General features: G+C 48.8%; 1 protein-coding gene across 2 annotated transcripts in view; it reads right to left on the bottom strand.

Moving 5' to 3' along the window:
- Nucleotides 1-13,621, bottom strand: part of DNAJA3 (DnaJ heat shock protein family (Hsp40) member A3) — a 30,103-nt gene that overhangs the window by 5,061 nt on the left and 11,421 nt on the right. For both annotated transcript variants that reach the window (XM_030301287.2, XM_030301289.2), the window contains exons 4-10: nt 13,250-13,444; nt 12,043-12,195; nt 9,029-9,176; nt 7,919-7,983; nt 5,605-5,733; nt 4,952-5,067; nt 3,611-3,708 (exon numbers count right to left, since the gene is read on the bottom strand). In XM_030301287.2, coding sequence (XP_030157147.1) covers nt 3,611-3,708; nt 4,952-5,067; nt 5,605-5,733; nt 7,919-7,983; nt 9,029-9,176; nt 12,043-12,195; nt 13,250-13,444 — 904 coding nt within the window. The remainder of the gene's footprint in view (nt 1-3,610; nt 3,709-4,951; nt 5,068-5,604; nt 5,734-7,918; nt 7,984-9,028; nt 9,177-12,042; nt 12,196-13,249; nt 13,445-13,621) is intronic.

Here is a 13,621-nt window from a genome sequence, read left to right as displayed (position 1 = left end):
TCATCTCTTAGCACGTAACAAATGCTAAAGGAACGTATGTTTGAAGAAACAGAGACCGAGAGGACTCCAGGACCTGACTTCTGGGGACCGGGGCCGCCCTGCAGGTGGAGGTGCAAGTCTATACACACAGCCTGACTCCCTGAGCCGACTACACACACAGGCTGAGCCAGCAAAGTACCTCTCGTTCTACTAAAATTTTGTCCTTTCCTTCATCTTCCTCCTGCCAGCACCCTTTGTGAAGGTCAACGCTGCCAACTCTGTCGGAGAGGAGAAACGGCAGGTGGGATTCCCAGACAGTGAGCTCTGGAACTGCTTTCTACATCTCCAGGTAAATGTATGTGTACTGTCACCAAGAGTTAATGAGGACCCAGAAGCACAAACCCTGAGCCACACTGTCTCTAACTCAGTCTCGCAATAATAGACTTTGCCGACTCCCTGTGTCTTCTATGCTCAGCCCTGAGTACTGAGAGTCCCTGAGTGCACGGTGTCTTTCTGGACTTTCTGATTCACAGAATGGGGAAGAAGCAAGGGTCAGCTGTTAAGGTTTTCACCAGCTGTACTAGGGACCAAAAATAAGCAAGGGATATTAAATCCCCCAAACCTTTTGGGTCGGTTTCCTATGTAATTATATCTACTCCAAATGCCCTTCAGGTGCCCTTTTCCCTAATGAAAGTATAGACACCCAGAAATCAGTTTGTACCTGACAGCTCCTGTCAGGTTCTGAGGGCTCCCTGACTCACGTGTATTTGGAGGCTACTAAAAAAGTGATCTGAGGGGCTCCTGGGTGGCTCAGTCGGTGAGCGTCCGACTTTGGCTCAGGTCATGATCTCATGGTCCGTGAGTTCGAGCCCCATATCGGGCTCTGTGCTGACAGCTCAGAGCCTGGAGCCTGCTTCAGATTCTGTGTCTCCCTGTCTGTCTGCCCCTCCCCTGCTCATGGTCTGTCTCTGTCTCAAAAAAAAAAAAAAAAAAAAAAAGTGATCTGAGTAACACTTTATTCCACGAAGCAATGATACCTGAACATAACTGTTTCTTTTTTTTTATTTTTAAATTTTTTTTTTAACTTTTATTTATTTTTGAGACAGAGAGAGACAGAGCACGAACGGGGGAGGGTCAGAGAGAGAGGGAGACACAGAATCTGAAGCAGGCTCCAGGCTCTGAGCTGTCAGCACAGAGCCCGACGCGGGGCTCGAACTCACGAACCACGAGATCATGACCTGAGCCGAAGCCGGCCGCTTAACCGACTGAGCCACCCAGGCGCCCCTGAACATAACTGTTTCTAACATAACTTCAGTTTAAGTTTTGTTAAATGCTTGAAATAAGAGATTCAGACTCTACTTAAATAAATATGACCCACTGTTAGTGAGGTTGTCAGGAAATGAGAATTATAAGTACTGTCATATTTTCACACGCAGATTGCAAAAATAACTGTCTTCACAGTATAATGAAATTTAACCATGTCTGGGCAGCATTCTTTGAAGCCAATTCTAAGATTCTTAAATGCTATTTAAAAAATTATGTCCAGGGCCCCTGGGCGGCTCAGTGGGTTAAGCGTCTGACTTCGGCTCAGGTCATGATCTTGCAGTTTGTGAGTTCGAGATCTTGCAGTTTGTGAGTTGGGCTCTGTGCTGACAGCTTAGAGCCTAGAGTCTGCTTCAGATTCTGTGTCTGCTCCTCCCCCACCTACACTCGGCCTCTCTCTCTCTCTCTCATAAATAAACATTAAAAAAAAAATTACGTCTGGGAGCCAAATTTCCCACGAGAACACAGCTCTGAAATGACAATGAAAGTGAGTAGGGGGGCGCCTGGGTGGCGCAGTCGGTTGAGCGTCCGACTTCAGCCAGGTCACGATCTCGCGGTCCGTGAGTTCGAGCCCCGCGTCAGGCTCTGGGCTGATGGCTCGGAGCCTGGAGCCTGTTTCCGATTCTGTGTCTCCCTCTCTCTCTGCCCCTCCCCCGTTCATGCTCTGTCTCTCTCTGTCTCAAAAATAAATAAACGTTAAAAAAAATTAAAAAAAAAAAAAAAAAAAAAAAAAAAAAAAAGTGAGTAGGGAAAAAATAATTTGGCATACTACGTCACTTTACAACAACTTTTCAGAAATGCGCTCAATTCATGCATCAAAGTTAAACTATACTCAACAAAACTATGTCAATAAAAATTTAAAAGGAAGAAGTGACAAAGTGTCTGGCACACCACAGGTTCCCAATAAATCCAGGCTGAATGAGAGCGGGGAACTAGCTATGAGGACAAAGAACCACAGAAGTCACGAGGGTTCAAAGGATACTCATAAGCTGACTGTATGATCAACTCTCAAGTTAAACTACCAGAAAAGAGTTTAACAAAAACACCAATGTTCTAATCTAGTGAACAAGGCCCGCGTCACGACTCACAGGGCCGACCTCAAGTTCTCCCGTGGTTGGGAGAGGAGGAAAATCTCCCCGGCCAGATGACTGGGAACATTTGCAATTCAGGAAGCACAACTACAATTACGTGGAACGGCTATTTCCACTTTTCAGTACAAGGGCTATAACAAGAGTGTAAGAAATCCAGGTACCAAACCTTTCCATGTTTGGTCAGGCTCCCGACAGGCTTCCTGGTGGCTGCTTTGTCACAGACGACTTGGCCCCCTGGACTCCACAGAAGCCCAGCAAGTCCATGCAAAGGCAGTTGCTGCTGGGACCTCCAGCCCTAGGCTCCAAGACCAGCCCTCCCTCCCTGGAAACCCACCCCTGGCTGCCATCACCTGCTCTGAGGGACCACACACTCTCCAGTGCCGTTCAGGCTCTGAGGACACGGGGGACATCCACCGCCTGCCCCGAGTGACCACACACTCCCTAGTGCCGTTCAGGCTCTGAGGACAAGGGAGGGGCATCCAGGACCCACACAAGCAGAATGATATAAGAGGGGAACACCTGTGCAGCTGAGGCCAGTTCACCACACAGCTCGCCCCATCCCGGGCCGAGTCCCCACCAGCGGAGGACCAGCATCTCCTCCGCAGGGCCCCCACCTCCCACGGGAAGAGGCGCTGCAGCAGAGGCGGCCATCACCACAGCCTGTGCCTGCCAGCATTTTGGTATCAAATAGCTAGTATTTAAAAACACTCTATAGATACAGCCTGACATCCGAGCTCAGGGTAAACGCAGCATTTGTTCGCTGCCGGACGAACTCAAAGTTAGACGTGCTGTGCACAGGCAGGTTTGCGCTCAGTCGACTGGCTTTTTTACGGCTTTGATAGCTGTCACTTACAAGACACTCTGAAATCTTGGGGAGGCGTTCTGGGTCAGGACTGCATAAAGCCTTCCAATCTGTCTCCTCCTTAAGCTGTTACAAGGAATCTCATGTGGGGATGTGCCCAAGGTCACAGGGCGAGCGGCAGAACCACGGATAGAACTCAGAACAGCTCTCGCAGACACACAGCTGCCCTCCGGCAGGAGGCGAGCTGACACTCTCTGACCTCTGCACACACGGGGCAAGTTAGAGTGGCCGGCAGGAGGCTGTTCCTGGCTCCCAGCACCCCTCTGTCATGCTCCCCGCAAGGGCAGACCCCAACGTGTTTCTGAGCCGTGCACCCTCCAAGGACTGAGAGGCCTTCCACGTGTGGCCACCTTACCCGTGCTTGTATTGGTGACACCGTTCACCGTCCCCTCCACGTCGGTCTCGTCCTCGGCGTAGCTCAGGATCAGGCTCTGCTGCCGGCTTGTGAGTCTCCTGTGGAGCAAACAAATTGAGTGCTTCCTCTGGGCAACCCTTTAAATGATGGGCTGGGCCGGTTTCCACGTAAGCATGTGGAAAATGTGGGGACACAATAAGGCAGAGGCACACACCCCGAACCTAAGAGCCACCCCCTCAAAGCTTCAATAAAGAAAACCTGAATTACACTGATCATGGTGAGCACTGCATAACATATCAAACTGTTGAATCTTTATGTTGTACACCTGAAACTAATATAACACTGTAAGTCGATTATACTTTGATAATAAAAATGTTTAATTCTTTGTTTATTTAGTTTGAGAGAGAGCACACATGTGCACGCATGTACAAAAGGACAGAGAGAGAGGGAAAGAGAGAGCCCCGACGAGGACCTTGATCTCATGAACTGTGAGATCATGACGTGAGTCAAAATCAAGAGTTGGATGGTTAACCAACTGAGCTACCCAAGCACCGTGATAAAAAAAACAAAAAACAAAAGACAAAAATCTCCTAAAATACCTTAAGTTGAGGGGGGAGGGGCTCTTATAAGTGTCGTATGTAGAAAGTTAACTAATTAAAAGGAGCACCAGGGGGCACCTAGGTGGTTCAGTAGATTAAGCGTCTGACTTCCGTTCAGGTCATAATCTCATGGTTCATGGGTTCGAGCCCCACGTTGGGCTCTCTGCTGTCTGCGCGAGCCACTTCAGATCCTCTGTCCCCTTCTCTCTGCCACTCCCCTGCTCATTCTCTCTCTCTCTCAAAATAAAAAAAACTTTTAATTAAAAAAGTAGTGCCAGAAATTTTGCTCACCCTCCCCAACAGGGTGAGCCATGCCTATCCTGGATGCCACAGCACTCGACTCAAACCTTTCTCCCAAAGAACGGAGACGTCATGTGCTATGATCCAGTTACAGATTAGTGTCTCCCACGAGACCCCCAGTGCCCTCAGAGCAGTAATGATAAAATCAACAACAGCAGCTATGGCTAAGTGTTCCTTAGGTATTATTCAATTTTCCAGCAACTAATGAGGTTGGCCTTATTATGCCCACTTTGCAGATGGAGAACCTGGGCAGGACACATCTGACTGTAAGGTAGAAATAACTGGCACAAGTCTCAGTGCTTACGGCAGCGGACCCACAACGGGCCGGGCGGTCTGGCTCGGCCTAAGGCCTGGCAGGTAAAAAGCCCTCAAAACCGGGTCCTGCTGGGTGGGGAAAATGCAGGGATTGGGCGGACCTCACCATGGTTACGTGGGCACGCACTTTGGAACTCTTATCTTGATGTGAATGTAGTGATCTCCATAGCCGTAGCTGTTAATCCGGGGGATACCTTTCCCACTCATCCGAATCTTCTGGTCTGTCTGAATCCCAGGGGGAATCTATAAAGCAAAGAAATCTGTGGTTTTCCGTGGTCTACAGTTGCTCAAATGGAAACATTTCACTACACTAAGACTCACTCCTTGGAAAGAACTCCCATTCAGGTTTCCAGACATCCACATGGAAGCTGGCTAAACCGGGGTCCACCTGGAGCAGAGCCCAAAACAAGCATGTGGGGGCAGGCAGTTCGGGAAGCTGAGCCCACAGCAGGAGTGAGGGAGCACAGAGAGTGTGACCTGGGAGGGGGCAAAGCCAACACAGGGGCACAGTGCTGGGGCTGCTCCCTGGTGCCAGCAGAGGCGTGGATGTGACCCAGGACCTGCCTTCACTGGTGATTCCTTCATCAGGGTCTACAGTCTGTGATTCACACCCAAGGAATGGCCTAACATTCCTCTACTTCCCCCAGACCCCATCACTGAGTCTCCAACAGGCTGCTCGGTCACAGGTTCTAGCCACCTCTCAGCCGGTTCACAGAGGGAAAAAAAAAAAAAAAATAGCAACGAAGGACAAGAGTGGCAAACACGTTCTCGGCCTCTTACCGTCACGTTAATTGTCTCGTACAGGCCTTGCGCTCTGGCTGTCCCCCCAAGAAGAGCCTGAGCTATGGAAATAAAGAGGTCGGAGTGGATGTCTGCACCGTCCCTCCGGAACACGGGGCTTTTCTGCACCTACGGTCCAAGCAGGAGAGATGTGGTTAGGCGTGCAGAAGTCCTTCTCGAGACTGGACAACAGCCCATCTCAGCAGCCTGGGCACAGGGTCCGGCGTGCGCTACGCTGCTTCTTTGCGGAAGAGCACAGTATCAAGGGAGAGGATGTACTTTCGCCAAAGCAGAACATGACCCCAGGCTCCGGGAGTTACAGGTCAGATTCATTTCTACATAGCGACACAAGAGTGTCTGTCTCAGATCAAGCCGTCCCAATTGGCAAATTAAAAAAAGTAAAATTGGCTTATTAAACATTAAAAAAAAAAAAAAGCTTACTCCACTGGCAGGTATAAGGAAACAGAGATTAGTACATCTACAAAGGCACAGTTTATTTTCCAAACAGTCATCTGGTACAAACCACCTTCAAGACAGACAGGCAGCAGTGGAATGATTCTGATGCACAAGCACTACTTTTGGGGCCTCAAAGACACTTCTTGCCTTGCAGTGATTTCCCCTCTCTCTGTTCTTGTCTATTATCAGGTGGGAGCAGGGTCTGAAACCCCCACCAAGCCCACTGGAGAGCCTGGCTGACAGCTGGCTGCCTTTGTCTTTGATTCCTCGTCTAGCACTTCATGCTTTGCAGTATTTTTATCTGTGTTTTAAATTACAAAATATTTCACACACGCATGAACAGGAAAAGTAGGGGCGCCTAGATGGCTCAGTAGGTTAAGCGTCAGACTTTAGCTCAGGTCATGATCTTGCAGTTCGTGGGTTCGAGACCCGTGTCAGGCTCTGTGCTGACAGATCAGAGCCTGGAGCCTGCCTGGGATTCTGTGTCTCACGATGGACACATCCTCTCTCTGCCCCTCCCCCACTGGTATTCTGTCTCTCTCTCTCAAAAATAAATAAAACACTAAGAAAAAAATTTTTGAACAGGCAAAGTAAATTACATCCCACATGCAGAACACCCACAACCCAGTGGAGGTAATAAAACATCGCGATGCAGTGAAGCCCCTGGCTCCTCCCCCTCCAGGGTGGCCCCATGCTGAATGTAGCAGTTCTCATTCCCACATATGTACGTGTCCCCAAATAATATGTAGCACCCTCTCACGTGCTTTAAAAGTGTTTATAGACAGTCTCCCTCCCTGCATCCACTCGCAATCTGCTTTCTTTCCCTCAAAGTAACTGAGAAGTCTCAGCTGTGCTGAACGTATGGCTCTGGTTTCTTCCCGTGGCTGCTCTGAGGCACTCTGGCCACAGCACGGTTCTCTCATTCACTCTCTTGTCCGAGGGCAGCAGACTGTCGTCAGTGTCTTGCTATTATGAGTGAGGGTATCTTGCACACAGCCTGTGCCTTCCCCTGCTGCGCTCACATGGCTTTCCTGGGGCACCCGGCAGAAATGTGGGGACAAGAACTGTATCTCCTTTACCATCTCCTGTCTCAGACACCAGGTCTGTCTCTGCACACAGTAGGAAAATCTGCACCTTTGGCCCTTACCACCCCCCAGAACAATTTGATACATAAATTCAAAATCACAAGGAGGGGGGTCTGGGTGGCTCAGTCAGTTGAGCATCCAACTCTTGGTTTCGGCTCAGGTCATGATCTCATGGCTTCGTGGGATCAAGCCCCGCATCAGGCGCCCTGTGCTGGCAGTGCAAAGCCTGCTTGGGATTCTCTCTCCCTGTCTCTCTGCCCCTCTCCCACTTGTGTGGTCTCTGTCTCTCTCAAAACAAGTAAATTTTTTAAAAAATCACAAAGAGATGCATTCTATATTTTTATGTGTCCTATGTTTTCCAACTTATAAAAATCTTGAGGAAACTGTTCTGTCCAAACGTAGCACAAAGGCTTGACGTGATACATGTTTCATAACCCCACCGAGGTGGTCACTGTTTCCCTTAGACATGCCCCCATGAGCGCCCACCTCCCTGCAAAAGGGCAAGGGCTACGCCTGGGTGGCGCAGTCGGTTAAGCGTCCGACTTCAGCCAGGTCACGATCTCGCCGTCCGTGAGTTCGAGCCCCGCGTCGGGCTCTGGGCTGATGGCTCAGAGCCTGGAGCCTGCTTCCGATTCTGTGTCTCCCTCTCTCTCTGCCCCTCCCCCGTTCATGCTCTGTCTCTCTCTGTCCCAAAAATAAATAAACGTTGAAAAAAAAAAATTTAAAAAAAAAAAAAGGGCAAGGGCCCAAGAAGCTATGAGCAGAGCACCCACCCTGAATGTGATGAAAATTTCTCTTTTTCCGACAGGCATCCGCACCGTCTGGCCATCTTCGACTCCTGTAAGAACAAAAGTTCAAAAGGGAACATTTATTTGGGGACCTCCCATGGAGTTTCTTGCCCTAAATCCATTTACAAACCACTGACTTCCTTACCCGTTCCTATTAATGAGGAACAACACAACTATCCACAGTACCTCCAATGGGTGTAACTTCTCAAAGGAGCAAGTACAGCAAGTGATACCCAAACAAGAGCGCCTTCTATTCGTTTATACAAGTTCCCTGGACACCTGCTCCTACCAGGTCCGTGTAGCATGTCGGTGAGTTTAGAATTTAGTAGGGGAGACAGCTATCGCCCAAATAACAACACTAACAAGTGCATCATTACAAACAGAAATGTGTTCGTAGAAGCAAGGACAAAGGACATCTAAGGAACAGGGAGAGTTCCAGAAACTGCTCTAGGAAGGCAACACTCAAGCTAGCAGCTCTGGGAGAAGAGTTAACCCGCTGAGAAAAGAAGGTGGAAAGTGAGCTTCAGACACAGGGAGTGACATATGGCAAGGCTCTGTCTAGAGGCATTACGGCCCGTTCGAAGAGCTGGCATGAACATCAGGAAGGCCGCAGGGCAGGCAACAAGAGGAGAGGCTGCAGAGGCCAGAAGGGGCTGAGACAGGTAGCATTTCTCACCCCAGGAGTCACTGCACAGGCTTCAGGACAAGTGACACGATCAGACTGCCCTGCAGAAAGTCCATCCTGGGAACAAGACCCAGCTGGCGAGAGCAGTCACAGGCGGCCCCTGGGGGCTAGGAGGAAGGGGTAGTGGTGCAGACAGGGCTGGCCACAGTGACAATGCTGGCCTCGTTGAACAAAGGTAGAGGAGCTCCACAGGGGAGTAGAGCGGGTGTGTCAGGTACCTTCTGCCCACGCGGCATGCAAGGGTAGATTTTAAGGACAACTAGTACAGAGAGGAAAACGCAAGGAGATTCCAGTTCCCCCTCCAATCCGGGCTCCAGATCCTTCACCACAGCTTTTACAACAGCCCAATCACAGGGAAACAAAGGCCCCAGCTGTCCCAGCCCCGGTACGTGGAGGAGCCCAGGACCCACCGGCAGGCACAGGGATCACCACTTTCTTCTTCTGCTTGGCCTGTCCGGCTCCTCTGCATATGACGCAGGGAGTCGTGATGATGGAGCCTCGGCCACCACACCTCCGACACGTGGAGCGCATCACAAAGGGGCCTGTATTTATGGTTTCCTGATAAAGAGACGAAAAAGACGGAACCCTTAAGTACACAGGTAAACTCTAATGGCCAAGCCTCCGGGAACACAATGCACGGCAGAGAAATATTTCATCAAAGACTCGTGTTCTGTGTGAACACGCACTAAAACATACTGCCTAAGAACACAGGGACCCAGACCTTTCTCACAAAGGATGCAGACGTCATGCAAGATGATGCAGTCACAGACTTGTGGAAAACACTCTGGCAGCTATGAGAACTGTGTGTGCATCTGTGGGGCTGTGCCCTACAGACTACACTTGTGCAACAGCGTACGTCCCTTGCAGCCTGGGTGGCCACCAGGAGCGAGCTGCCTGAAAAATCATGGTGTAACCACGTTAACAGAACACTGCACATGGGTGAGAAATGCTTTCTGAGATCAGAGTTGTAAAAACCGAAGCAAACGCTGCAGCACCATGTACAGAGTGCTACCTTGGGTTACTGGAACCTCCATACAGATGGCTTGAAATGTGCGTGTCCGTCTAAAGCAGGATACACAAGAAGGTCACTAGAGCTGTGCCTCTAAGGAGGATGCCTGGAACAATTAGGGGGTGGGGCTTGGGGAGGAACACTTAACTTTTCACTGTACTTTTGTTTTTTCCTTCAGAATTCTGTACCGTGTGCAAATACAAACACGTACATTTTTAAACATGATAAATTTTAAATTAGAGACATTTTAAATGTAAGGATTATTTGTCCCAGCAATTCCACCTTTGGAGGTCTGTGTCACAGAAAGTAGAGGCATCAGATGGAAGGCCATATGTGTAGAGGGTTTTCCTGTTGCACTGAAACCTAAGTATTAAGTTGGAAAATGAGATCTGCATGCATCAGCCTGGAGGAATGGGCATGATCCATCAAAGACCAAAGCAAGTTGCACAACAAAGAGTATGTGTAATATACTCTCATTAGAAAGTTTTTGCTTTAAAAAGAAATTTTTTTGTATGGAGACAGAGACTGAGTTGTGGAAAGAACACCTCAAGTTATGAACTTGGGAGTCCAGGCAAGGGGCGATTACTGATGTTTTCTTTATGTATTCCTCCGACTGTTGTGTCAGAACAAGTACTTTTCGATAATTTACAAAACAGGCAGGGGGACGCCTAGGTGGCTCAGTCAAGTGAATATCTGACTTGATTTTGGCTCAGGTCATGATCCCAGGGTCGTCCTATGGAGCCCTTGTTGGGCTCTGTGCTGAGTATGGAGCCTGCTTGGGAGTCTCTCTCTCCCTCTGTCCATCTGCCCACTCATGCACGCACTCTCCCGCCCTCTCTCCCCCTTTCCCGCTTTCTAAAAAAAAAAAAAAAAATGAACAAACAAACAGTGCAAAGAAGTTAGGTTAAACAAAAAAAGTAACCACTTTCTACCCAGTGAGGAGCTGGGGGTAGTGGCCACAGACCACAAGGCCCCGCCAGCTATGGGAGGGGCTGGGGGCCAAGAGGCCCCTGAAGGATGGGGGTGCGCAGGGAGGATGGGGGAGAGGACACTCGGCGGGGGGGGGGGGGGGGAGGGCAGAATGAGGACCACGCCAGCAACAGGGGCTGCCTGCCTCCTTGCTCCTGGGGCACCAGTGGTGGGGGCCGGGGGAAGATAGGGAGGACCCAGCCCCCCTCTTTCTTCCCACATGGCCCTCAGGTACAGTGAGAACAGGGCAGTAGTGGCCTCAGGGACCAGACTAGCTGCTCTGGGTGGTCAGGTTTCTCTTTTGTTTTTCTCAGCAATCGCTGTTGTAATCAGAGGGGCACTACTCTCTTTAAAAGGTAACTGCTCAGCTCCCAGAGGTTTCAGGAACGCTTATAGAGAGGCAGTACACCCCATTTTTCAGTCTCCTACAATCAACGCGGTGATCTGGAGTTCAGGAGTCAGTATGTGCCTCACCACAACTTCTTCATTAACCTCAAAGGGAAAATTAACAACTTTACAGTGAAGAAACCTGGTGGGCACTATCTTAACTAACTACTCATGATCCAATGTCACGTCATCACTAATGGGACAAACTGACACCTCACGACTCCTGACGTGATCCACTGTCAAGGGCACTACCCCTCTGTGGCGTTTCACCAAAAATGTGTGATCTGAATCTGGTCATGAGAAAATATCAGATGAACCCCAAATAAAGGGCATTCTACAAAACAGCTGGCCTGTAATCCTAAAAAATGTCAAGGTCATAAAGAAAAAGAAAGGCCGAGAAACTGTTCCCAGATTAAAGGAGACAAAAGATATGACAACCAAACACTATGCAAAATCCCAGCATGGATCCTGGATCAGGAAAAAAAGGACATTGTAAGGACAAGTGAACACATGAGAATGAGTACAGAAAATGGTATTCTAGCAACATTAAATTTCCTGATAGTGACAACTGTGTTGTGGTTGCATAAAAGAACATTCTTGTTCCTTGCAAATACACAACAGATATGACAGTGCAAGTGGGACAGAACGTTAACAACTGGTGAATCTGGGTAAGGAATAAGGGAGTGGCTCTTTATACTGTTCTGTATGTTTGTATTATATAAAAACTTACCAAAAGAAAAAAATGATTACACTTCAAGCAAAATTTAAACCCCCCGCCCCCCAGCAACGGTTTCAAATTACCAAAATTTTCAGGGAAATGTATTTTCAGGGAAGACAGCACAGGATCACTGACCAAGACAGAGTACTCTTGGGAAAAGAAAGATCTAGATAAAACAGTCCCACCTAGTCACGGACACTCAAAAGCACCAAGCACTGCCAGATAACTCTCCAAGGCTATCCACAGGAGCGTAGAAAAAGAGCCGGCAAGGGGTGTGGGGGGGCCAGAGGCGGGGGATCCCAGGCGGGGGGGGGGGGGGGGGGGCTCTGCCACACTCTCACCATGCCGGAGCCGCCGCAGTAATGGCAGTTCTGCATCTTGGTGCCAGGCTCGTTCCCCTTGCCGTCACACCGCTCGCAGGTGTCAGTGATGTTCACGGTGAACTCCTTGTTGACCCCCTTGGCAGCCTGATTAAACGTCAGCTCCATGATGTACTAAAGAAGTCAGAGGGCAGCCTGTCATCTTTGGTTAATTACCAAAGTGATCCTCCACTTTGAAAGTAAAGGAGGGCAATGGTCAGCGGTTTTCATTCACATTACCTCTTCTTTTAAACTGGGCTTTATTCTTTATGATGGTTTTACACGTTTATAAAATTGAGAGGGAGGTATCAGGATCTCCCCCTGCCCCCACACATGCACAGCCCCCACCAGGGTCAGCATCTGTCCCCGGAACGTCCATTTTTTATCAAGGATGAACCCACATGGACACATCAGAGTCCCCCAAAGCTCGTCTTTCACTTTAGGGTCCACCCTTGGTGGTGTATTTCCTAAGGGCCCGAACAAATGTATGACACAGGTCTGTCGTTACAAAATCATAAAGGACTTTCACTAAATGTGAAATTTCACCAAAAATCCTCCATGCCCCACCTGTTCATCTCTTCACCCAGCTACTTATTTTTTAACTCACCTGTCCTCTTCCAAGTAGGAATGGATGGGACTTGACTGACTCTCCCCTACATCTCAGGATTTTCAAGAGGGAATGCTTGTTTTAAGTGAAAATGTACTTTTCAACAAACTGTTCACAGATAATATTTGTACACAGTCCTTATAGACAGCTCGAATGATCCCCAAACATAATTTAAGTCATAAAACATGCTCCCTCTCTCAGCTCTGATAACGTCTTATTAGGACATAAATATGCAAGAGGTAGAATTGGTGTTGTGTCTCCGTTCCGGCACCAAGCTCTTCTACAATAATGCAGCAAGCTCCAGACAAAATGCACCCGAATCATGGACCCTCAAAGCCTTCGCCTCAGGCTGCCTGATTAAGCAATTGTACAGCTAAAAAGGATTACCTACCTGGTTTTTCTTAAATATGGGAATTATTTCCTACCAAAATGGCTGCCTCCAGATCATTCCATTGAAGATGCTTTGGGGGTTTTTTTGTGTTTTTTCTGTTGTTTTTTTTTTTTTTTTTTTGAGAAACATAAAATGTTTGCCTCACAATGAGCGGCTAAAATGTGAATGATTCTTTAAAACAAGGAGCTTACCTCCTGAGGCTGACTGAATACACTCTGGAAATCCCCAAAAGAAGAGGATGAGAATTCCCCGAAGATCTTCCTGAAGAGCTCTTCGGGGTCGACAGTGGGGCCCCCTTTCCAGTAGCTCTGTCCGGAGGCACCGGCATCCGAGCCCGCAGAGCCGTAGGTGTCATACTGTCTCCTCTTCACTTCGTCACTCAGCACCTAGCGGAAAAGGCCCGGCGGTCAGGCGCCACCAGGTCTCCCGAGGCCCAGGACACGGCACAAGTTCACACCGTGTGTACAGGTAAGGGTGCTGGATCAGCATTAAATTTCCTGCTTTTGACAAGTGTACTGTGGTTAACGTAAAAGAATGTTCTTGGTCTTAGAAAATTCACACTC

The sequence above is a fragment of the Lynx canadensis genome, chromosome E3 (genome assembly GCF_007474595.2).
Source record: "Lynx canadensis isolate LIC74 chromosome E3, mLynCan4.pri.v2, whole genome shotgun sequence".
Lineage (NCBI taxonomy): Eukaryota > Metazoa > Chordata > Mammalia > Carnivora > Felidae > Lynx > Lynx canadensis.
Note: the sequence above shows the minus strand (reverse complement) of the source record. Positions and strands in the feature narration are given on the sequence as shown.